The 27991-nt window shown below is 35.7% G+C and overlaps 1 protein-coding gene across 1 annotated transcript in view; it reads right to left on the bottom strand.

Annotated features, from left to right (window-relative positions):
- The window catches only part of magi2b (membrane associated guanylate kinase, WW and PDZ domain containing 2b), a 300576-nt gene that overhangs the window by 12497 nt on the left and 260088 nt on the right, over positions 1 to 27991 (bottom strand). Inside the window, exons 12-19 of the mRNA XM_072911917.1 lie at positions 24973 to 25004; positions 18444 to 18636; positions 18231 to 18322; positions 16103 to 16295; positions 15808 to 16035; positions 12047 to 12232; positions 11686 to 11968; positions 1855 to 2074 (exon numbers count right to left, since the gene is read on the bottom strand). Coding sequence (XP_072768018.1) covers positions 1855 to 2074; positions 11686 to 11968; positions 12047 to 12232; positions 15808 to 16035; positions 16103 to 16295; positions 18231 to 18322; positions 18444 to 18636; positions 24973 to 25004 — 1427 coding nt within the window. The remainder of the gene's footprint in view (positions 1 to 1854; positions 2075 to 11685; positions 11969 to 12046; positions 12233 to 15807; positions 16036 to 16102; positions 16296 to 18230; positions 18323 to 18443; positions 18637 to 24972; positions 25005 to 27991) is intronic.

Raw genomic sequence — 27991 nt, 5'->3', positions numbered from 1 at the left:
ATATTCCAACAGTACCTCTAAAAGGCAACATGAAACATGTAATATTCCAACAGTACCTCTAAAAGGCAGTCATGAAACGTGTAATATTCCAACAGTACCTCTAAAAGGCAACATGAAACGTGTAATATTCCAACAGTACCTCTAAAAGGCAACATGAAACGTGTAATATTCCAACATAACCTCTAAAAGGCAAAATGAAACGTGTAATTTCCAACAGTACCTCTAAAAGGCAACATGAAACATGTGTAATGTTCCAACATAACCTCTAAAAGGCAACATGAAACATGTGTAATATTCCAACAGTACCTCTAAAAGGCAACATGAAACATGTAATATTCCAACAGTACCTCTAAAAGGCAACATGAAACGTGTAATTTCCAACAGTACCTCTAAAAGGCAACATGAAACATGTGTAATGTTCCAACATAACCTCTAAAAGGCAACATGAAACATGTGTAATATTCCAACAGTACCTCTAAAAGGCAGTCATGAAACGTGTAATATTCCAACAGTACCTCTAAAAGGCAACATGAAACGTGTAATATTCCAACATAACCTCTAAAAGGCAAAATGAAACGTGTAATTTCCAACAGTACCTCTAAAAGGCAACATGAAACATGTGTAATGTTCCAACATAACCTCTAAAAGGCAACATGAAACATGTGTAATACTCCAACAGTACCTCTAAAAGGCAACATGAAACATGTGTAATACTCCAACAGTACCTCTCTAAAAGGCAACATGAAACATGTGTAATATTCCAACAGTACCTCTAAAAGGCTACATGAAACATGTGTAATATTCCAACAGTACCTCTAAAAGGCTACATGAAACGTGTAATATTCCAACAGTACCTCTAAAAGGCTACATGAAACATGTGTAATATTCCAACAGTACCTCTCTAAAAGGCAATAATGAAACATGTGTAATATTCCAACAGTACCTATAAAAGGCAATAATGAAACATGTGTAATATTCCAACAGTACCTCTCTAAAAGGCAATAATGAAACATGTGTAATATTCCAACAGTACCTATAAAAGGCAATAATGAAACGTGTAATATTCCAACAGTACCTCTAAAAGGCGACATGAAACATGTGTAATATTCCAACAGTACCTCTAAAAGGCAACATGAAACGTGTAATATTCCAACAGTACCTCTAAAAGGCAACATGAAACATGTGTAATATTCCAACAGTACCTCTAAAAGATATAAGTAAGAACTTTACACTACTTTATATTAGAAATATATTTTGTTTAATGTACTATATTTTCAATGGGACATTTAAAATGTTGGTGTTGTTCACTTGAGACTCATCTCTTATGTTTGACTGCCATCTACTGGTCGCACTTATAATCACACCCTGTACCAAACAAAATAGTGTAGCGTCCCGGAAGAGTTGGTATTTTGAGGGACTTCTGGGTATTTGTTCGATTGTGTTTATGTTTATATTCTCCCAAAATGTGTTTGTCAATGTTGTTTCGTATATGGTTTCACAATATGGCACAGGTTTATGACAGTGTCGGCGTTGTTTAGTGGCTGTTGAGTAAGAATGCCCTTTTTATATTTCTACATGTCTATCTGTGTTGGCCCTGCGATGAGGTGGCGACTTGTCCAGGGTGTACCCCGCCTTCCGCCCGAATGCAGCCGAGATAGGCTCTAGCACCCCCAGCCACCCCGAAAGGGACAAGCGGTAGAAAATGGATGGATGGATGGATATCCTAAATCAAAATGTTCATTAAAATTGGCTATGAACATTGTCGCCTTCAATTTAAGGCCATTTTCACCCCTACCGGTGCATCAAAACTATTGAGGTGGGTAAGCTCAACTTAACATGGTAAACAAAGCCTACCTGCGGTCTAAAGTCCGCCGTGATGCTGAGGGGGAACTGCGAGGCGGCAGGGTGCTGCCTGAAGTCCAGCAGGCCTGGCGGGTGCCGGTAGTCCAGCGTCGGGGGTTGGCGGTAGTCGGTCACCGGCGGGTGACGGTAGTCTACCGGGGGTTGCCTGTAATCAGTGAACGGAGGATGGCGGAAGTCAGGTTTGACATCCTGTCTCGCTTTAACCTCTGACCTGTGTGGGAGGGGGAAAGCAACACAATCTGAGAGGGTCTTGTGGGGACAGCCAGGGACCAGGCAAGCCTCACCACACGTTAACACCAAATCTAGTGTCGCAGTCGCTCCTCACCGCACGTTAACACCAAATCTAGTGTCGCAATCGCTCCTCACCACACATTAACACTAAATCTAGTGTCGCAATCACTTCTCACCACACATTAACACCAAATCTAGTGTCGCAATCGCTCCTCACCACACGTTCACACCAAATCTAGTGTTGCAATCGCTCCTCGCCACATGTTTACATAAAATCTAGTGTCGCAATTGCTCCTCACCACACTTTAACATAAAATCTAGTGTCGCAATCGCTTCTCACCACACATTAAAACCAAATATAGTGTCGCAATCGCTCCTCATCACATGTTAACACCAAATCTAGCGTTTCAATCGCTCCTCACCACACGTGGACACCAAATCTAGCGTCAAAATCGCTCCTCACCACACGTTCACACCGAATCTAGTGTCGCAATCGCTCCTCACCACACGTATCACACCGAATCTAGTGTCACAATCGCTCCTCACCACACGTTAACACTAAATCTAGTGTCGCAATCGCTCCTCACCACACGTTAACATAAAATTTAGTGTCACAATCGCTCCTCACCACACGTCAACACCAAATATAGTGTCGTAATCGCTCCTCACCACACGTTCACACCAAATCTAGTGTCGCAATCGCTCCTCACCACGCGTCAACACCAAATCTACTGTCGCAATCGCTCCTCACCATACGTTGACACCAAATCTAGTGTCGCAATCGCTCCTCACCACACGTCAACATCAAATCTAGTGTTGCAATTGGTCCTCACCACACTTTAACACCAAATCTAGCGTTGCAATCGCTCCTCACCATACGTTAACACTAAATCTAGTGTCGCAATCGCTCCTCACCACACGTTCACACCAAATCTAGTGTCGCAATCGTTCCTCACCACATGTTAACACTAAATCTAGCGTCACAATCACTCCTCACCACACGTTCACACCAAATCACTACACGTTAACATAAAATCTAGTGTTGCAATCGCTCCTCGCCACACGTCAACACCAAATCTAGTGTCGCAATCGCTCCTCACCACACGTTCACACCAAATCTAGTGTCGCAATCGCTCCTCACCACACGTCAACATCAAATTAGTGTCATAATCGATCCTCACCACACGTCAACATCAAATCTAGTGTTACGATTGCTCCTCACCACACTTTAACACCAAATCTAGTGTCGCAATTGATCCTCACCACATTAACACCAAATCTAGCGTCGCAATCGCTCCTCACCATATATTGACACCAAATCTAGTGTCGCAATCGCTCCTCACCACACGTTAACACCAAATCTAGTTTTGAAATCGCTCCTCACCACACGTTTACATAAAATCTAGTGTCGCAATTGCTCCTCACCACACGTTAACATAAAATCTAGTGTCGCAATCGCTCCTCGCCACACGTTAACATAAAATCTAGTGTCACAATCGCTTCTCACTACACATTAACACCAAATCTAGTGTCGCAATCGCTCCTCATCACATGTTAACACCAAATATAGCGTTTCAATCGCTCCTCACCACACGTGGACACCAAATCTAGCGTGAAAATCGCTCCTCACCACATGTTCACACCAAATCTAGTGTCGCAATCACTCCTCACCACACGTTCACACCAAATCTAGTGTCGCAATCGCTCCTCACCACACATTAACATAAAATCTAGTGTCACAATCGCTCCTCACCACACGCCAACACCAAATCTAGTGTCGCAATCGCTCCTCACCACACGTTCACACCAAATCTAGCGTTGCAATCGCTCCTCACCATTCGTTAACACTAAATCTAGTGTCGCAATCGCTCCTCACCACACGTTCACACCAAATCTAGTGTCGCTGTCGTTCCTCACCACATGTTAACACTAAATCTAGCGTCACAATCACTCCTCACCACACGTTCACACCAAATCTAGTGTCGCAATCGCTCCCCACTACACGTTAACATAAAATCTAGTGTTGCAATCGCTCCTCGCCACACGTCAACACCAAATCTAGTGTCGCAATCGCTCCTCACCACACGTCAACATCAAATCTAGTGTTGCAATTGGTCCTCACCACACTTTAACACCAAATCTAGTGTCACGATTGATCCTCACCACATATTAACACCTGATCCTCACCACATATTAACACCAAATCTAGCGTCGCAATCGCTCCTCACCATACATTGACACCAAATCTAGTGTCGCAATCGCTCCTCACCATACATTGACACTAAATCTAGTGTCGCAATCGCTCCTCACCACACGTTAACATAAAAATCTAGTGTCGCAATCGCTCCTCACCAAACGTTAACATAAAATCTAGTGTCGCAATCGCTCCTTACTACACGTTATCAAATCTAGTGTAACAATCGCTCCTCACCTCACTTTAACACTAAATCTAGTGTCGCAATCGCTCCTCACCACACACACGTTAACACCAAATCTAGTGTCGAAATCGCACCGCACCACACGTTCACACCAAATCTAGTGTTGCAATCGCTCCTCACCACACACACGTTAACACCAAATCTAGTGTCGAAATCTCACCACACGTGAACACTAAATCTAGTGTCGCAATCGCTCCTCACCACACGTTAACACCAAATCTAGTGTCGCAATCGCTCCTCACCACACGTTAACACCACATCTAGTACCGCAATCGCTCCTCATTACACGTTAACACCAAATCTAGCGTCACAATCGCGCCTCCACATATACACAAACGTTGTTGCATTGACAGAAGTGCCGCACAAAATCAAAAATGGCTCGCTTGAGTCAAAATTGTCGTCATTGTTTATGAAATAGACGAGTTAAAGTTTATATTATGAACTTTCTTGTATTTGTGTAATATCATTTAACTATTGTTATAATTAAATCCATGTTGGAATGTTTGTCACATCAGGAAATAATCTCACATATTTACTTTTTCATTCTATATTTTATTTCATTCATGCATACATACATACAGACATACATTCACACATGCAGTCACATACATACATAGTTACACTTACATTCAAACATACATACATATATACAGTCACACCTACATTCATACTGTCACACTTACATTCATACATACATACAGTCACACATTCATACATACATACAGTCACGCACGCACGCATCCATACATACATACAATCACACCTACATTAACACATTCATACATACATACAGTCACACCTACATACATACAGTCACACTTAAAGTCATACATTCATGCATACATACATACAATCACACCTACATTAACACATTCATACATACATACAGTCACACTTAAATTCATACATTCATGCATACATACATACATTCAGACATAGTCACATACATACTGTACATAGAGTTACACTTACATTCACACTCACACATACATACATACATACATACAATCACACTTACATTAACAGATACATACAGTCACACCGACATTCACACATTCATATTGTCACACTTACAATCATACATACATACAGTCACACCTACATACATACAGTCACACTTAAAGTCATACATTCATGCAGACATACATACAATCACACCTACAAACATTTAAAAACATTTAGTGGGTGTGCTCTATAGTCCAGCAAATAGTGTGGATAGCAACATGAAACATGTGTAATATTCCAACAGTACCTCTCTAAAAGGCAACATGAAACATGTGTAATATTCCAACAGTACCTCTAAAAGGCAACATGAAACATGTGTAATATTCCAACAGTACCTCTAAAAGGCAACATGAAACGTGTAATATTCCAACAGTACCTCTAAAAGGCAACATGAAACGTGTAATATTCCAACAGTACCTATAAAAGGCTACATGAAACATGTGTAATATTCCAACAGTACCTATAAAAGGCAACATGAAACATGTGTAATATTCCAACAGTACCTCTAAAAGGCAACATGAAACGTGTAATATTCCAACAGTACCTCTAAAAGGCAACATGAAACATGTGTAATGTTCCAACATAACCTCTAAAAGGCAAAATGAAACGTGTAATATTCCAACAGTACCTCTAAAAGGCAACATGAAACATGTGTAATGTTCCAACAGTACCTCTAAAAGGCAACATGAAACATGTAATGTTCCAACAGTACCTCTAAAAGGCAACATGAAACATGTGTAATATTCCAACAGTACCTCTAAAAGGCAACATGAAACATGTGTAATATACCAACAGTACCTCTAAAAGGCAACATGAAACGTGTAATATTCCAACAGAACCTCTAAAAGGCAACATGAAACATGTGTAATATTCCAACAGTACCTCTCTAAAAGGCAACATGAAACATGTGTAATATTCCAACAGTACCTCTAAAAGGCCACAGGAAACTTGTGTAATATTCCAACAGTACCCCTAAAAGGCAACATGAAACATGTGTAATATTCCAACAGTACCTCTAAAAGGCAACATGAAACGTGTAATATTCCAACAGTACCTCTAAAAGGCTACATGAAACATGTGTAATATTCCAACAGTACCTATAAAAGGCAACATGAAACATGTGTAATATTCCAACAGTACCTCTAAAAGGCAACATGAAACATGTAATATTCCAACAGTACCTCTAAAAGGCAATAATGAAACATGTGTAATGTTCCAACATAACCTCTAAAAGGCAACATGAAACGTGTAATATTCCAACAGTACCTCTGAAAGGCAACATGAAACATGTGTAATATTCCAACAGTACCTCTAAAAGGCAACATGAAATGTGTAATATTCCAACAGTACCTCTAAAAGGCAACATGAAACATGTGTAATATTCCAACAGTACCCCTAAAAGGCAATAATGAAACATGTGTAATGTTCCAACATAACCTCTAAAAGGCAACATGAAACGTGTAATATTCCAACAGTACCTCTGAAAGGCAACATGAAACATGTGTAATATTCCAACAGTACCTCTCTAAAAGGCAACATGAAACATGTGTAATATTCCAACAGTACCTCTAAAAGGCAACATGAAACATGTGTAATATTCCAACAGTACCTCTAAAAGGCAACATGAAACGTGTAATATTCCAACAGTACCTCTAAAAGGCAACATGAAACGTGTAATATTCCAACAGTACCTCTAAAAGGCAACATGAAACGTGTAATATTCCAACAGTACCTATAAAAGGCTACATCAAACATGTGTAATATTCCAACAGTACCTATAAAAGGCAACATGAAACATGTGTAATATTCCAACAGTACCTCTAAAAGGCAACATGAAACGTGTAATATTCCAACAGTACCTCTAAAAGGCAACATGAAACATGTGTAATGTTCCAACATAACCTCTAAAAGGCAAAATGAAACGTGTAATATTCCAACAGTACCTCTAAAAGGCAACATGAAACATGTGTAATGTTCCAACAGTACCTCTAAAAGGCAACATGAAACATGTAATGTTCCAACAGTACCTCTAAAAGGCAACATGAAACATGTGTAATATTCCAACAGTACCTCTAAAAGGCAACATGAAACATGTGTAATATACCAACAGTACCTCTAAAAGGCAACATGAAACGTGTAATATTCCAACAGAACCTCTAAAAGGCAACATGAAACATGTGTAATATTCCAACAGTACCTCTCTAAAAGGCAACATGAAACATGTGTAATATTCCAACAGTACCTCTAAAAGGCCACAGGAAACATGTGTAATATTCCAACAGTACCCCTAAAAGGCAACATGAAACATGTGTAATATTCCAACAGTACCTCTAAAAGGCAACATGAAACGTGTAATATTCCAACAGTACCTCTAAAAGGCTACATGAAACATGTGTAATATTCCAACAGTACCTATAAAAGGCAACATGAAACATGTGTAATATTCCAACAGTACCTCTAAAAGGCAACATGAAACGTGTAATATTCCAACAGTACCTCTAAAAGGCAATAATGAAACATGTGTAATGTTCCAACATAACCTCTAAAAGGCAACATGAAACGTGTAATATTCCAACAGTACCTCTGAAAGGCAACATGAAACATGTGTAATATTCCAACAGTACCTCTAAAAGGCAACATGAAATGTGTAATATTCCAACAGTACCTCTAAAAGGCAACATGAAACATGTGTAATATTCCAACAGTACCCCTAAAAGGCAATAATGAAACATGTGTAATGTTCCAACATAACCTCTAAAAGGCAACATGAAACGTGTAATATTCCAACAGTACCTCTGAAAGGCAACATGAAACATGTGTAATATTCCAACAGTACCTCTCTAAAAGGCAACATGAAACATGTGTAATATTCCAACAGTACCTATATAAGGCAATAATGAAACGTGTAATATTCCAACAGTACCTCTAAAATGCAACATGAAACATGTGTAATATTCCAACAGTACCTCTCTAAAAGGCAACATGAAACATGTGTAATATTCCAACAGTACCTCTAAAAGGCGACATGAAACATGTGTAATATTCCAACAGTACCTCTAAAAGGCGACATGAAACATGTGTAATATTCCAACAGTACCTCTAAAAGGCCACATGAATCATGTGTAATATTCCAACAGTACCTCTAAAAGGCCACATGAAACATGTGTAATATTCCAACAGAACCTCTAAAAGGCAGTAATGAAACATGTGTAATATTCCAACAGTACCTCTAAAAGGCAACATGAAACATGTGTAATATTCCAACATAACTTCTAAAAGGCAACATGAAACATGTGTAATATTCCAACATAACCTCTAAAAGGCAAATGAAACATGTGTAATATTCCAACAGTACCTCTAAAAGGCCACATGAAACGTGTAATATTCCAACAGTACCTCTAAAAGGCAACATGAAACATGTGTAATATTCCAACAGTACCTCTAAAAGGCAACATGAAACGTGTAATATTCCAACAGTACCTCTAAAAGGCAACATGAAACATGTGTAATATTCCAACAATACCTCTAAAAGGCAACATGAAACATGTGTAATATTCCAACAGTACCTCTAAAAGGCAACATGTAACATGTGTAATATTCCAACAGTCCCTCTCTAAAAAGCAACATGAAACGTGTAATATTCCAACAGTACCTCTAAAAGCAACATGAAACATGTGTAATACTCCAAGAGTACCTCTCTAAAAGGCAACATGAAACATGTGTAATATTCCAACAGTACCTCTAAAAGGCAACATGAAACATGTGTAATATTCCAACAGAACCTCTAAAAGGCAACATGAAACATGTGTAATATTCCAAGAGTACCTCTCTAAAAGGCAACATGAAACATGTGTAATATTCCAACAGTACCTCTAAAAGGCAACATGAAACATGTGTAATATTCCAACAGAACCTCTAAAAGGCAACATGAAACATGTGTAATATTCCAACAGTACCTCTCTAAAAGGACACATGAAACATGTGTAATATTCTAACAGTACCTATAAAATGCAATAATGAAACATGTGTAATATTCCAACAGTACCTTCAAAAGGCAACATGAAACATGTGTAATATTCCAACAGTACCTCTAAAAGGCAACATGAAACATGTGTAATATTCCAACAGTACCTATAAAAGGCAACATGAAACATGTGTAATATTCCAACAGTACCTCTAAAAGGCAGTAATGAAACATGTGTAATATTCCAACAGAACCTCTAAAAGGCGACATGAAACATGTGTAATATTCCAACAGTACCTCTAAAAGGCGACATGAAACATGTGTAATATTCCAACAGTACCTATAAAAGGCAATAATGAAACATGTGTAATATTCCAACAGTACCTCTAAAAGGCGACATGAAACATGTGTAATATTCCAACAGTACCTCTAAAAGGCAACATGAAACATGTGTAATATTCCAACAGTACCTCTCTAAAAGGCTACATGAAACATGTGTAATATTCCAACAGTACCTATAAAAGGCACTAATGAAACGTGTAATATTCCAACAGTACCTCTAAAAGGCAACATGAAACGTGTAATATTCCAACAGTACCTCTAAAAGGCAACATGAAACGTGTAATATTCCAACAGTACCTCTAAAAGGCAACATGAAACATGTGTAATATTCCAACAGTACCTCTAAAAGGCCACATGAAACATGTGTAATATTCCAACAGTACCTCTAAAAGGCAACATGAAACATGTGTAATATTCCAACAGTACCTCTAAAAGGCAACATGAAACATGTGTAATATTCCAACAGTACCCCTAAAAGGCAACATAAAACATGTGTAATATTCCAACAGAACCTCTAAAAGGCAACATGAAACATGTGTAATATTCCAACAGTACCTCTCTAAAAGGCAACATGAAACATGTGTAATATTCCAACAGTACCTCTAAAAGGCAACATGAAACATGTGTAATGTTCCAACATAACCTCTAAAAGGCAACATGAAACATGTGTAATGTTCCAACAGTACCTCTAAAAGGCAACATGAAACATGTGTAATATTCCAACAGTACCTCTAAAAGGCTACATGAAACGTGTAATATTCCAACAGAACCTCTAAAAGGCAACATGAAACATGTGTAATATTGCAACAGTACCTCTCTAAAAGGCAACATGAAACATGTGTAATATTCCAACAGTACCTCTAAAAGGCAACATGAAACATGTGTAATGTTCCAACATAACCTCTAAAAGGCAACATGAAACATGTGTAATGTTCCAACAGTACCTCTAAAAGGCAACATGAAACATGTGTAATATTCCAACAGTACCTATAAAAGGCAATAATGAAACATGTGTAATGTTCCAACATAACCTCTAAAAGCCAACATGAAACATGTGTAATATTCCAACAGTACCTCTAAAAGGCAACATGAAACGTGTAATATTCCAACAGTACCTCTAAAAGGAAACCTGTGTAATATTCCAACAGTACCTCTAAAAGGCAACATGTGTAATATTCCAACAGTACCTCTAAAAGGCAACATGAAACATGTAATATTCCAACAGTACCTCTAAAAGGCAACATGAAACATGTGTAATATTCCAACAGTACCTCTCTAAAAGGCAACATGAAACATGTGTAATATTCCAACAGTACCTCTAAAAGGCAGTAATGAAACATGTGTAATATTCCAACAGTACCTCTAAAAGGCAGTAATGAAACATGTGTAATATTCCAACAGTACCTCTAAAAGGCAGTAATGAAACATGTGTAATATTCCAACAGTACCTCTAAAAGGCAGTAATGAAACATGTGTAATATTCCAACAGTACCTCTAAAAGGCCACATGAAACATGTGTAATATTCCAACAGTACCTCTAAAAGGCAATAATGAAACATGTGTAATATTCCAACAGTACCTCTAAAAGGCGACATGAAACATGTGTAATATTCCAACAGTACCTCTAAAAGGCACTAATGAAACATGTGTAATATTCCAACAGTACCTCTCTAAAAGGCGACATGAAACATGTGTAATATTCCAACAGTACCTCTAAAAGGCAGTAATGAAACATGTGTAATATTCCAACAGTACCTCTAAAAGGCCACATGAAACATGTGTAATATTCCAACAGTACCTCTAAAAGGCCACTAGTGTAACTTCTTTGTGTGAAGCACGTACCTGCCGTCGTGGAGATAGAGCGGCGGCAGAGGTCCAGAGGGATGTGCCACGGGGCTCTGCTGCGTGACCGGCGCTGTGGCGTGCGATGGCGCCGGTGCGGGAGGACAAACCAGGATCTGACTGCTGGGAGCCGGCGTCTGAGCGGGCTGACTGGACGCCTGCTGGCCCGGCTGAAGCGCCATCTGAGACGCCGCCTGCCCGCTCAGGGCTGCGGCGTTGGGCTGGGCGCCGTGCTTCTGGGTCATGGGGCTATGCTTCTCGGAGCCGGGCCCAGACTGAGACCCTATGGAGAGCAGGGGGCGTGGCATAAGATCACATGACACTCTCTGAGCCGACGCTGCCACACCGAAAGAGCGCTCGCCTTCCTCCGGGATGATGTGCAGCGTGACGGTGAGGCCGGCGTCTTTGATGAGCTTGACGATGTCGGCGTGAGGCATGCTGATGATGGACTGTCCGTTCACCGCCAGGATGCGGTCGCCCACCTTCAACTTGCCACACCTGTCTGCAGGGCTGCCCTCGATTATACGCCCGATTTTGTGGGGCACAGCTGCAAACAGGGAGGGACGACAATGCAGGGAAGTCAAAGATCATCTATATGACAGGAGCACTGCTGTTTTTAAGGAAATACTTCAAAACAACTCGTCAAAGATCCTCTATATGACAGGAGTGCACTGCTGTTTTTAAGGAAATACTTCAAAACAACTCGTCAAAGATCATCTATATGACAGGAGTGCACTGCTATTTTTAAGGAAATACTTCAAAACAACTAGTCAAAGATCATCTATACGACAGGAGTGCACTGCTTTTTTTAAGGAAATACTTCAAAACAACTAGTCAAAGATCATCTATATAACAGGAGCACTATGCTGTTTTTAAGGAAATACTTCGAAACAACTCGTCAAAGATCCTCGATATGACAGGAGTGCACTGCTTTTTTTAAGGAAATACTTCAAAACAACTCGTCAAAGATCCTCTATATGACAGGAGTGCACTGCTTTTTTTAAAGGAAATACTTCAAAACAACTAGTCAAAGATCATATATATGACAGGAGTGCACTGTTTTTTTAAGGAAATACTTCAAAACAACTAGTCAAAGATCCTCCATATAACAAGAGTGCACTGCTTTTTTTTTTAAAGGAAGTACTTCAAAACAACTCGTCAAAGATCCTCTAGATGACAGGAGTGCACTGCTTTTTTTAAGGAAAAATTTCAAAACAACTAGTCAAAGATCATCTATATGACAGGAGTGCACTACTTTAAAAAAAAAATACTTCAAAACAACTCGTCAAAGATCCTCTATATGACAGGAGTGCACTGCTTTTTTTAAGGAAATACTTCAAAACAACTCGTCAAAGATCATCTACATGACAGGAGTGCACTGCTTTTTGTAAGGAAATACTTCAAAATAACTAGTCAAAGATCCTCTATATGAAAGGAAAGGAAATACTTCAAAACAACTTGTCAAAGATCCTCTATATGACAGGAGCACTGCTGTTTTTTAGGAAATACTTCAAAACAACTCGTCAAAGATCCTCTATATGACAGGAGCACTGTTGTTTTTAAGGAAATACTTCAAAACTACTCGTCAAAGATCCTCTATGCGACAGGAGCACTGCTGTTTTTTTAAGGAAATACTTCAAAACAACTAGTCAAAGATCCTCTATATGACAGGAGTGCACTGCTTTTTTTAAGGAAAAACTTCAAAACAACTAGTCAAAGATCCTCCATATGACAAGAGTGCACTGCTTTTTTTAAGGAAAAACTTCAAAACAACTAGTCAAAGATCCTCCATATGACAAGAGTGCACTGCTTTTTTTTTTTAAGGAAGTACTTCAAAACAACTCGTCAAAGATCCTCTATGCGACAGGAGCACTGCTGTTTTTTTAAGGAAATACTTCAAAACAACTAGTCAAAGATCCTCTATATGACAGGAGTGCACTGCTGTTTTTTTAAGGAAGTACTTCAAAACAACTCGTCAAAGATCCTCTATATGACAAGAGTGCACTGCCTTTAAGAAAAAACTTCAAAACAACTAGTCAAAGATCATCTATATGACAGGAGTGCACTGCTTTTTTTAAGGAAAAACTTCAAAACAACTATTCAAAGATCATCTATATGACAGGAGTGCACTACTTTTTTAAAGGAAATACTTCAAAACAACTCATCAAAGATCATCTATATGACAGGAGTGCACTGCTTTTTTTTAAGGAAATACTTCAAAACAACTCGTCAAAGATCATCTATATGACAGGAGTGCACTGCTTTTTTTTAAGGAAAAACTTCAAAACAACTATTCAAAGATCATCTATATGACAGGAGTGCACTGTTTTTTTAAGGAAATACTTCAAAACAACTCGTCAAAGATCATCTATATGACAGGAGTGCACTGCTTTTTTTAAGGAAAAACTTCAAAACAACTATTCAAAGATCATCTATATGACAAGAGTGCACTGCTTTTTTTTAAGGAAATACTTCAAAACAACTAGTCAAAGATCATCTATATGACAGGAGTCCACTGCTTTTTTTTAAGGAAATACTTCAAAACAACTCGTCAAAGATCATCTATATGACAGGAGTGCACTGCTTCTTTTTAGGGAAATACTTCAAAACAACTCGTCCACGATCATCTATACGACAGGAGTGCACTGCTGTTTTTTAAGGAAATACTTCAAAACAACTAGTTAAAGATCCTCCATATGACAAGAGTGCACTGCTTTTTTTAAGGAAAAACTTCAAAACAACTAGTCAAAGATCCTCCATATGACAAGAGTGCACTGCTTTTTTCTTTTAAGGAAGTACTTCAAAACAACTCGTCAAAGATCCTCTATGCGACAGGAGCACTGCTGTTTATTTAAGGAAATACTTCAAAACAACTAGTCAAAGATCCTCTATATGACAGGAGTGCACTGCTGTTTTTAAGGAAATACTTCAAAACAACTCGTCAAAGATCATCTATATGACAGGAGTGCACTGCTTTTTTTAAGGAAAAACTTCAAAATAACTAGTCAAAGATCCTCCATATGACAAGAGTGCACTGCTTTTTTTTAAAGGAAGTACTTCAAAACAACTCGTCAAAGATCCTCTATATGACAAGAGTGCACTGCCTTTAAGAAAAAACTTCAAAACAACTAGTCAAAGATCATCTATATGACAGGAGTGCACTGCTTTTTTTTTAAGGAAATACTTCAAAACAACTCGTCAAAGATCATCTATATAACAGGAGCACCGCTGTTTTTAAGGAAAAACTTCAAAACAACTAGTCAAAGATCATATATATGACAGGAGTGCACTGTTTTTTTAAGGAAATACTTCAAAACAACTAGTCAAAGATCATCTATACGACAGGAGTGCAGTGCTTTTTTTAAGGAAAAACTTCAAAACAACTAGTCAAAGATCATCTATATGACAGGAGTGCACTGCTTTTTTTTAAGGAAATACTTCAAAACAACTAGTCAAAGATCCTCAATATGACAGGAGTGCACTGCTTTTTTTTAAGGAAATACTTCAAAACAACTAGTCAAAGATCCTCAATATGACAGGAGTGCACTGCTTCTTTTTAAGGAAATACTTCAAAACAACTCGTCAATGATCCTCTATATGACAGGAGTGCACTGCTTTTTTGTAAGGAAATACTTCAAAACAACTATTCAAAGATCCTCTATATGACAGGAGTGCACTGCTTTTTTTAAAGGAAAAACTTCAAAACAACTAGTCAAAGATCCTCCATATGACAAGAGTGCACTGCTTTTTTTAAGGAAATACTTCAACACAAAAAACGTTTTGCTTTTTTTTAAGGAAATACTTCAAAACAACTTGTCAAAGATCATTATATGACAGGAGTGCACTGCCTTTTTAAAGGAAAAACTTCAAAACAACTAGTCAAAGATCTTCCATATGACAAGAGTGCACTGCTTTTTTAAAGGACCTACTTGACAAGGACTGATCAAAGATCCTTTATACAACAAAGTCACTGCAGTTCTTTAGGACCTGCTTCAAAACAAAGATCCTTAATACAACAGGAGTGCACTGCTTTTTTTAAAGGACCGACCCGACAAGCGCCGATCAAAGATCCTTTACCTGACAGTTGAGAAGCATGTGTAAAAAAAAAAAGAAGATGCTCACTGATGACGGCGGCGTTCTCGGGCCTGTTGAGGGAGCTGATGATGACGAAGCCGAAGCCCTCGTTGTCTTTGCGATGGATGACCACGTCGCTGGTCTGCACGCCGTCCTGGTGAGCGCACGCCGTCGCCACGGTGACCAGAGGCGGAGCTGAGGGCGCGTCGCTGCGTGGCGAGCTGTGCTGAGTGGACACCAGGCTGGGGCTGCGGCCGTTGACGGGGCACGCCTCGCCTGGAGGACGACAGGTAGAGTTAGAGTGAGCGTCCTCACCTTCATAGACAATCTTTGTGCTCCTCACCCAGCATCTGCACCCTCCTCCTCACGGTCAAGCTGACTTGGCCGTTGCGAGCGGCGGCGTGCATCAAGTCGATGACGTACTTGTGCGGTTTCCCGGCAACCACGTTTTTGTCCACGGAGATGAGCTCGTCGCCCGGCCGCAGTCGCCCGTCACGCTCGGCGGGCGTGTTCTCGATGATGGCGCCGATCACGATCTGCTCGCACGCAGAGAAGGTGCTTATTAGCAGAATATAGACATGTTAGCATTGACACATGTTAGCATTGACACATGTTAGCACTGACATGTTAGCATTGACACATGTTAGCATTGACACATGTTAGCATTGACATATGTTAGCATTGACACATGTTAGCATTGACACATGTTAGCACTGACACATGTTAGCATTGACACATGTTAGCACTGACACATGTTAGCATTGACATGTTAGCATTGACACATGTTAGCATTAACATATGTTAGCACTGACATGTTAGCATTGACACATGTTAGCACTGACATGTTAGCATTGACACATGTTAGCATTAACCCATGTTAGCACTGACATGTTAGCATTGACACATGTTAGCACTGACATGTTAGCATTGACACATGTTAGCACTGACATGTTAGCACTGACACATGTTAGCACTGACATGTTAGCATTGACACATGTTAGCACTGACATGTTAGCATTAACACATGTTAGCATTGACACATGATAGCATTGACATATGTTAGGATTAACACATGTTAGCATTGACACATGTTAGCATTGACATATGTTAGCACTGACATGTTAGCATTGACATATGTTAGCATTAACACATGTTAGCATTGACACACGTTAACACTGACATGCTAGCATTGACATATGTTAGCATTATCACATGTTAGCATTGACACATGTTAGCATTGACATATGTTAGCATTAACACATGTTAGCATTGACACATGTTAACACTGACATGTTAGCATTGACATATGTTAGCATTAACACATGTTAGCATTGGCACATGTTAGCATTAACACATGTTAGCATTAAACATGTTAACACTGACATGTTAGCATTGACACATGTTAGCATTAACACATGTTAGCATTAAACATGTTAACACTGACATGTTAGCATTAACACATGTTAGCACTGACACATGTTAGCACTGACACATGTTAGCATTGACACATGTTAGCACTGACACGTGTTAGCATTGACACATGTTAGCACTGACACATGTTAGCACTGACACATGTTAGCATTGACACATGTTAGCACTGACATGTTAGCATTGACATACGTTAGCATTAACACATATTAGCATTGACACATGTTAGCATTAACATATGTTAGCACTGACATGTTAGCACTGACACATGTTAGCATTGAAACATGTTAGCATTGACACATGTTAGCACTGACATGTTAGCATTGACACAAGTTAGCATTGACACAGCTGTACATCAAGCAAAAATGGGAAATAATTCCACTTCAAAAATGTGTCCCCTCATTTCCCAAACGTTTACAGAGTGTTGTTAAAAGGAAAGGCCATGTAACACAGTGGTAAAAATGATTAATGATTATTTGCAAAAAAATAACAAAAGTTTCTCAGTGTGAACATGAAATATCTTGTCTTTGCAGTCTATTCAATTGAATATAAGTTGAAAAGGATTTGTTGTATTCTCTTTTTATTTACCATTTACACAGCGTGCCGACTTCATTGGTGTTGTTTTTATGCATGTATGTATGTATGAGTGCCGACTTCATTGGTGTTGTTTTTATGCATGTATGTATGTATGAGTGCCGACTTCATTGGTGTTGTTTTTATGCATGCATGTATGTATGAGTGCCGACTTCATTGGTGTTGTTTTTATGCATGTATGTATGTATGAGTGCAAACACTCTAGTCACTTCCATTAGGTACAGCCAGCATCACCAATTGTGCTTTTTTTTTACAAAACACAATCCAGTGTGTGTGTGTGTGTGTGTGGTCACGTTAACATTGTTGTGTACCTAATGAAGTGTCCCTAAGGGAGCGTGTGTGCGTGAAAAGTTAGGCGGCGTTAAGACGGAAGTGTGTGAGGGTTAAAAAAAACAAGTGTGAGGTCCAGCCCGTCCCATACGAGCCTTGTCACGGGCGTCCGGACTCACAGCCTGCACGGCCTCGTCTCCACCCAGGATGCGGAAGCCGAAACCCGTCTTCTCCCTCAGGAGGTGCACCTCCACCTCTTCGTATTCAGGACCTGCTAACACACACACACACACACATAAACACACACACACACACACAAATTATGGCTTCGCTCTTTCCTTGGCAGCAAATCAAAGAGGCGCGAACGATGACGGGCCGACGTCAAAACTCACGTCGACTCTCGTAGATGGCCCGGGACTTCTCGTAAAGGTCGTAAGGGTCTGGCTTGTTAAGGTCGAACCCTTCGGTGGAGTCCGGCACGGACGTGCGGTGCTGAGGCTGGTTGGGGAAGGGAGTGCCTGGAGGGAGGACTGGACCCGACATGTTGGCCTGGGGGCTTCCGTGTGGGTCCCACTGCTCTGGTAACTACACACACACACACACACACACACACACACCCAGGTTATCATTTGGAATGGGGACCAAGTTTTCCCTTTAGGGGACCTATTTTTTGTGTCCCCATACCGCCGGAGGTCCCCTAAAGGTGACTGTGTAAACAGAGCGATGTCCCCATTAAGTAAGCATTGCCAGAACAAACACACACACACATACTGGTTATCATTCAGAATGGGGACCAAGTTTTCCCTTTAGGGGACCTATTTTTTGTGTCCCCATACCGTCGGAGGTCCCCTAAAGGTGACTGTGTAAACAGAGCGATGTCCCCATTAAGTAAGCATTGCCAGAACAAACACACACACACATACTGGTTATCATTCGGAATGGGGACCAAGTTTTCCCTTTAGGGGACCTATTTTTTGTGTGCCCATACCGTCGGAGGTCCCCTAAAGGTGACTGTGTAAACAGAGCGATGTCCCCATTAAGTAAGCATTGCCAGAACAAACACACACACACACACACACACATACTGGTTATCATTCGGAATGGGGACCAAGTTTTCCCTTTAGGGGACCTATTTTTTGTGTCCCCATACCGTCGGAGGTCCCCTAAAGGTGACTGTGTAAACAGAGCGATGTCCCCATTAAGTAAGCATTGCCAGAACAAACACACACACACACACACACATACTGGTTATCATTCGGAATGGGGACCAAGTTTTCCCTTTAAGGGACCTATTTTTTGTGTCCCCATACCGTCGGAGGTCCCCTAAAGGTGACTGTGTAAATAGAGCGATGTCCCCATTAAGTAAGCATTGCCAGAACAAACACACACACACATACAGGTTATCATTCAGAATGGGGACCAAGTTTTCCCTTTAGGGGACCTATTTTTTGTGTCCCCATACCGTCAGAGGTCCCCTAAAGGTGACTGTGTAAACAGAGCGATGTCCCCATTAAGTAAGCATTGCCAGAACACACATTCACACACATACTGGTTTTCATTCGGAATGGGGACCAAGTTTTCCCTTTAGGGGACCTATTTTTTTTGTCCCCATACCGTCGGAGGTCCCCTAAAGGTGACTGTGTAAACAGAGCGATGTCCCCATTAAGTATGCATTGCCACACACACACACACACACACACACACACACACACACACACACACACACACACACACACACACACACACACACACACCCATACTGGTTATCATTCAGAATGGGGACCAAGTTTTCCCTTTAGGGGACCTATTTTTTGTGTCCCCATACCGTCAGAGGTCCCCGAAAGGTGACTGTGTAAACAGAGCGATGTCCCCATTAAGTAAGCATTGCCAGAACACACACACACACACACACATACTGGTTATCATTCAGAATGGGGACCAAGTTTTCCCTTTAAGGGACCTATTTTTTGTGTCCCCATACCGTCGGAGGTCCCCTAAAGGTGACTGTGTAAACAGAGCGATGTCCCCATTAAGTAAGCATTGCCAGAACAAACACACACACACACACACACACACACACACACACACACACACACACACACACACACACACACACACATACAGGTTATCATTCAGAATGGGGACCAAGTTTTCCCTTTAGGGGACCTATTTTTTGTGTCCCCATACCGTCAGAGGTCCCCGAAAGGTGACTGTGTAAACAGAGCGATGTCCCCATTAAGTAAGCATTGCCAGAACAAACACACACACACACACACACACACACACACACACACACACACACACACACACACACACTGGTTATCATTCAGAATGGGGACCAAGTTTTCCCTTTAGGGGACCTATCTTTTGTGTCCCCATACCATCAGAGGTCCCCTAAAGGTGACTGTGTAAACAGAGCGATGTCCTCATTAAGTAAGCATTGCCAGAACACACACACACACACACACACACACACACACACACACACACACACACACACACACACACTGGTTATCATTTGGAATGGGGACCAAGTTTTCCCTTTAGGGGACCTATTTTTTGTGTCCCCATACCGTCGGAGGTCCCCTAAAGGTGACTGTGTAAACAGAGCGATGTCCCCATTAAGTACACGAGAATTGAGTATGTTATGATAAAATATTTACTTTTATAATCTTCTTTAAAATATTATTAGATTACGTTTTAATATTACAAAAATAGATCATTATTAAACAGTTTTTTTGTTTGTTTTTTTTAAACATCCTTTATGTTTAAATATTTATTTATAAATTCTGGTAATCATTTTTATTTGAATAACATTACCAGAATAAAATAAAATACTGTCATTGTTAAAAAAAAATAAAGTTGCAATATTATCAGGAAATGTTGAAATGTGGTGAATACATTTCATATGAGAATTGGGGCACATTATGATAACATCTTTTATTTTATAATATTTTTTTCATATTAAAAGATTAAGTTGTAAAACTACAAAAACAGACAGAAATAAATATTAAAAACACATATATTTAGTTATAATTTTAGTAATATATTACTAAGAAAAAGAGAGTACAAATAAAACAAATAAAAAAGATCAATAATGTTGTAATATTACAAGAAAATGTTCTACATGAAACATCAATTTAATATGAGAATTGAGTATTTTACGATAAAATATTTACTTGTATAATCTTTTTAGAAATATTATTACATTACGTTTTAATATTACAAAAATAGATCATTATTAACAGTTTTTTTTCCTTTAAAAACATCCTTTATGTTTAATTTTTTTTTTTATTGTAGTAATCACTTTTATTTGAATAACATTACCAGAATAAAAGAAAATAATGTAATTCTTAAAAAAAAGTTGCAATATTACCAGGAAATGTTCAAAATGTGGTAAATACATTTCATATAAGAATTGGGTAAGATTATGATAACATATTTTATTTATAATCATTGTTTCATATTAAAAGATTAAGTTATAACACAACAAAAACATAATAATATTACAAGAACATGTTCAACATCTAACACATTAATTTAATATGAGAATTGAGTATGTTATGATCAAATATTTACTTTTATAATCTTTTTTTAAGATATTTAGATTATGTTTTAATACTACAAAAATAGATAGAAATGATCATAAAACAGATATATATATATTTTTTAAACATACTTTATGTTTAAATATTAAAAAAAATATAGTAATAATTTTTATTTGAATAACATTACAAGGATAAAAGAGAAATAATGTAATTGTTAAAAAAAAAAAAAAAGTCAATAAAGTTGCAATATTACCAGGAAATGATACAAATGTGGTGAATAAATGTCATATAAGAATTGTGGCACATTATGAAAACATATTTTATATTATAATCTTTTTTTCATATTAAAAGATTAAGTTATAACACAAAAAAAACCAGACAGAAATAAACATTAAAACAAACAGTTTAAAAACACATATATTTAGTTATAGTTTTATTAGAATATTACTAAGAAAAAGAGAGTAAAATGTAATTGATAAAACAAATTTAAAAAAATATTATAAGTTTATAATATTACAAGAAAATGTTCTACATTTAACACATCAATTGAATATGAGAATTGAGTATGTTATGATCAAATCTTTACTTTTATAAAATTGTAAAAATATTAAATTACATTTTAATACTACAAAAATAGATAGAATTAATCATTAAAAAAACAAAACATACTTTATGTTTAAATATTTAAAACAAAATATAGTAATCATTTTTTATTTGAATAACATTACCAGAATAAAATAAAATAATGTCATTGCTAAAAAAAATTAAGTAAATAAAGTTGCAATATTAACAGGAAATGTAAAATGTTTTTAATTGTATCATCTTTTTTTCCAGATTAAAAGATTAAGTTATAAAACTACAAAAACGGACGGAAATAATATATTAAAACACATTTTTAAAAACACATATTTAGTTATAATTGTATTAGAATATTACTAATAAAAAGAGAGTAAAATGTAATTAATAAAACAAATAAAAAAAGATCTGTAATGTTGTAATATTACAAGAAAACAAATCTAAAATGAGGAGTTTTGAAGTAAAAGTCACAAAATATGTTATCTTTCATGAATGCTTTCCTCTTTGCTGATTATTGACGAAACAATCTGCACAGATCCATGCACCATTACACACCTAATGATCATCTCAACCTTTTATTGATCTTTTTGTCATCTAATATGTCCCTGGCCATTCCATTAGGTACACTCGTGTCCTTCTTATAATTCTAATACAAACTGCACAGGCGCTAACAAACACAGACCGCTTTCCACAATGTCTTCGTCAGTGTGCAGGAAGTGATGCCCTTAAATAGTCATAGATGTAAACAATGAAGAACAACCTCAAAAATGAAAGTGCACAAATAATAGACAAAGTGGAAAATTGTACAACATAAATCAAAGACTCAGTACAGTATCATAGGAAAATAAAGTAATAAAGAAAAGTAATACAAAAATAAAGTAATACAAAAATTAACAAAAAATAAGTAATTAAAAAAATAAGGTAATACAATTTTTTTTGGAATAAACAAAAAAAAGTAAAAGTAATTAAAAAAACAAAGTAATAAAAAAAAATAAAAATGTGTGGACAACCATTATAATAAACTTTTACTATAATGGTTGTACACACATTTTTATAAAGTAGTTAAAAAAAGGAGTAATAAAAAAATTAAAAAATGTGTGGACAACCATTCTAATAAACTTTTATTATAATGGTTTTATAACATGTTTTATAAAGTAATACAAAAAAAAGTAATAAAAAAATGTTTGGACAACCATTACAATAAACGTTTAATATAATAAATGTTTATTAAAAATAAACAAAAAAATAAGTAAAAGTAATTTAAAAAAAACAAAGTAATAATAATAAAAAAGTTGAAAAATGTGTGGACAAGCATTATAAAAACCTTTACTATTATGGTTGTCCACACATTTTTATAAAGTAATTTAAAAATTACAATAGAGTAATAAAAAATGTGTGGAGAATTATTATAATAAACTTTTATTATAATGGGTGTACACACATGTTTTATAAAGTAATACAAAAAAAAAAAGTTATAAAAAAATAAATAAATAATGTGCGGACAACCATTATAATAAATGTTTATTACAATAAATGTTTATTAAAAATAAACAAAAAAGAGTAAAAGTAATAAAATTTTTTGGGAAATGTGTGGATAACCGTTATAATAAACGTTTATTAAAAAAAAACAAAGTAATAAAAAAAAAATTAAAAAAAATGTGTGGACAACCATTATAATAAACTTTTACTATAATGGTTGTCCACACATTTTTATAAAGTAATAATAATTTAAAAAAAAGTTATAAAAAAATGTGTGGACAACCATTATAATAAACTTTTACTATAATGGTTGTCCACAAATTTTTTATAAAGTAATCATAATTAAAAAAAAGTTATAAAAAAATGTGTGGACAACCATTATAATAAACATTTATTATAATGGTTGTCCACACATTTTTCTTATTACTTAAAAAAAAAAAGTTGTTATGTTTATGTGGACAACCATTATAATAAAAGTTTATTATAATAGTTCTCCACACATTTTTTAATTATTTTTTTTTCTTTTAATTTACTTAATTTTCCTATGATACTGTACTTAGTCTTTGCTTTATTTTAGTACCATCTTCCATTTGGTCTATTATTTGTGCACTTTCATTTTTGAAGTTGTTCTTGATTGATTACATCAATCGATTGACCACAGCTGTGACTATTTAAGGGCATCACTTCCTGTTAAAAAAACCGCACACTGACCAAGACATTGTGGAAAACGGTCTGTGTTTGGTAGCGGCTGTGCAGTTTATGATAAAATGATAAGAAGGACACCAGTGTTTCTTTTCTTTAAGTACACTTTTTGCCGTGCACCTCTTTATTTTTTGTTTTATTAAGTTTTTTTTTGGAGAGTGCATGTTTTTCCTGTGTTTTGTACCATTGCATTAGGTACTCCTAACGCAGATTTGTACAAAATAAATATTGCAAAGTAACATTTGTCATGAAGAAAGAACTGAGATGATGGATTGTTGGTCAAAGGAGCTAAGAAAGTGAGGAAAGTGCAAAGAAGCGAGACAAGACAGGCGTCCGAGATGATGGATGATTGCCACAAAAAGAACAATGTTACCCTTTGAATGTGTCTTAGATATTTAGCAAACTCACTCAATTATGCGGCAAAGACAGCAGCAGATGATGAATGGAATCAATAAACACTAAGGAGACATTCATCATGGAGGAATGTTCTCTTACAGCCATTAGGAAAGATGAGCTGGCAAATACAATCTGAAAATATGCTTATTTTATGATCGCACATACTGATACTGTGTATAGTTTCTAGCTAAACAAAGATATTAAAATGTTGTCATCATACCTGTTTGGAGGCCTTCCACGGAGAGATGTGACCTGAGCAAGAAAGACACAGCGTTACGGACAATTCTCACATTTTTTAGGAGAAAAAACTTCTAAGGAAAAACATTTTTATCTTAGAAAAAAACCCTTTTAATTCTATGATGAATAAAATGTTGAATATTGAGTACCAAATCAGAATATAAACAACTAAAGTACAAATAAAATGTTTTATTGTGTGTGAATAAAGTTGTAATAATACGAGAACATCCTTTAGACTGAGAAAAACAAAGGGATTTTATGATTTAAAAAAAACAATTTTATGGGTATAACTTCATTTTAAAAGATGATTTTAGGAGGAAAAATTTGTAAAGAAAACATTTTTTATCTTAGAAAAAACCCTCTTATTTCTATGATAAATAAAATGTTGAATATTGACTATAAAATCAGAATATAAACAACTAAAGTACAAATACAATGTTTTATTGTGTGTGAATAAAGTTGTAATAAAACGAGAAAATCCTTTAGACTGAGAAAAACAAAGGGATTTTATGATTTAAAAAAAACAATTTTATGGGTATAACTTCATTTTAAAAGATGATTTTAGGAGGAAAAACTTGTAAGGAAAACATTTTTTATCTTAGAAAAAAACCTCTTATTTCTATGATAAATAAAATGTTGAATAGTGAGTATAAAATCAGAATATAAATAACTAAAGTACAAAAAAATGTTTTCTTTTGTGTGAATAAAGTTGTAATAATACGAGAAAAATCTTTAAACTGAGAAAAAAAAGTGATTTTATGATTTTGAAATATCATTTTATGGGTATAACTTCATATTAGAAGCTGATTTTAGGAGGAAAAACTTGTAAAGAAAAAAAATTTTATCGTAGAAAAAAACCTCTTAAGTCTATGATAAATAAGATGTTGAATATTGAGTATAACATCAGAATATAAAAAACTAAAGTACAAATAAAATGTTTTATTATGTGTGAATAAAGTTGTAATAATATGAGAAAATCCTTTAAACTGAGAAAAACCAAGTGATCTTAGGATTTAAAAAAAATATTTTATGGGTATTACTTCATATTTGAAGAGGATTTTAGGAGGAAAAATTTGTAAGGAAAAACATTTTTATCTTAGAAAAAAACTTCTTAATTCTATGATACATAAAATGTTGAATATTGACTATAAAATCAGAATATAAACAACTAAAGTACAAATACAATGTTTTATTGTGTGTGAATAAAGTTGTAATAATACGAGAAAATCCTTTACATTGAGAATAACAAAGTGATTTTATGATTTTAAAAAATTATTTTATGGGTATAACTTCATATTAGCGGAGGATTTTAGGAAGGAAAAACATTTTTATCTTAGAAAAAACCTTCTTAATTCTATGATAAATACAATGTTGAATAATGAGTATAAAATCAGAATATAAACAACTAAAGTACAAATAAAATGTTTATTGTGTGTGATTAAAGTTGTAATAATACGAAAAAATACTTTAGACTGAAAAAAACCAAGTGATTTTATGATAAAGAAAACAACAATTTTATGGGTATAACTTCATTTTAAAAGATGATTTTAGGAGGAAAAATTTGTAAAGAAAACATTTTTTATCTTAGAAAAAAACCTCTTAAGTCTATGATAAATAAAATGTTGAATATTGACTATAAAATCAGAATATAAACAACTAAAGTACAAATACAATGTTTTATTGTGTGTGAATAAAGTTGTAATAAAACGAGAAAATCCTTTAGACTGAGAAAAACAAAGTGATTTTATGATTTTAAAAAACAATTTTATGGGTATAACTTCATTTTAAAAGATGATTTTAGGAGGAAAAACTTGTAAGGAAAACATTTTTTATCTTAGAAAAAAACCTCTTAATTCTATGATAAATAAACTGTTGAATATTGAGTATAAAATCAGAATATAAACAACTAAAGTACAAATAAAATGTTTTATTGTGTGTGAATAAAGTTGTAATAATACGAGAAAAATCTTTAAACTGAGAAAAAAAGTGATTTTATGATTTTGAAATATAATTTTATGGGTATAACTTCATATTAGAAGCTGATTTTAGGAGGAAAAACTTGTAAAGAAAAAAATTTTTATCTTAGAAAAAAACCTCTTAAGTCTATGATAAATAAAATGTTGAATATTGACTATAACATCAGAATATAAAAAACTAAAGCACAAATAAAATGTTTTATTATGTGTGAATAAAGTTGTAATAATATGAGAAAATCCTTTAAACTAAGAAAGTGATCTTATGATTTAAAAAAAATATTTTATGGGTATTACTTCATATTTGTAGAGGATTTTAGGAGGAAAAATTTGTAAGGAAAAACAATTTTATCTAAGAAAAAACCCTCTTAATTCTATGATAAATAAAATGTTGAATATTGAGTATAAAATCTGAATAAAATGTTTAATTGTGTGTGAATAAAGTTGTAATAATAAGTGTGAAATGTGACTAAATATGAGTGTGAAAATGTGTGTGATTGTATATATAATAATCAAATGTGTGTGTGTATATAATAATCAAATGTGTGTGTGTATATAATAATCAAATGTGTGTGTGTATATAATAATAATAATAATAATCAGTATATATATAATAATAAAATGTGTGTGTGTGTATATATAATAATAATCAGTATATATAATAATCAAATGTGTGTGTATATAATAATCAAATGTGTGTGTATATAATAATAATAATAATCAGTATAAATAATAATAAAATGTGTGTGATTGTATATATAATAATCAAACTTTTGTGTGTATATAGTAATCAAATGTGTATATAATAATCACATGTGTGTGATTGTATATATAATGATCAAATGTGTGTGTGTACATAATAATCAATTGCGTGTGTGTATATAAAAATAATAATAATCAGTATATATAATAAGTGTGTGTGTATATATATTAATAATCAGTATATATAATAATCAAATGTGTGTGTGTGTATATAATAATCAAATGTGTGTGTGTGTGTGTGTATATAGAATAATAATCAGTATATAT

Source organism: Nerophis lumbriciformis, linkage group LG29 (assembly GCF_033978685.3).
Source record: "Nerophis lumbriciformis linkage group LG29, RoL_Nlum_v2.1, whole genome shotgun sequence".
Lineage (NCBI taxonomy): Eukaryota > Metazoa > Chordata > Actinopteri > Syngnathiformes > Syngnathidae > Nerophis > Nerophis lumbriciformis.
Note: the sequence above shows the minus strand (reverse complement) of the source record. Positions and strands in the feature narration are given on the sequence as shown.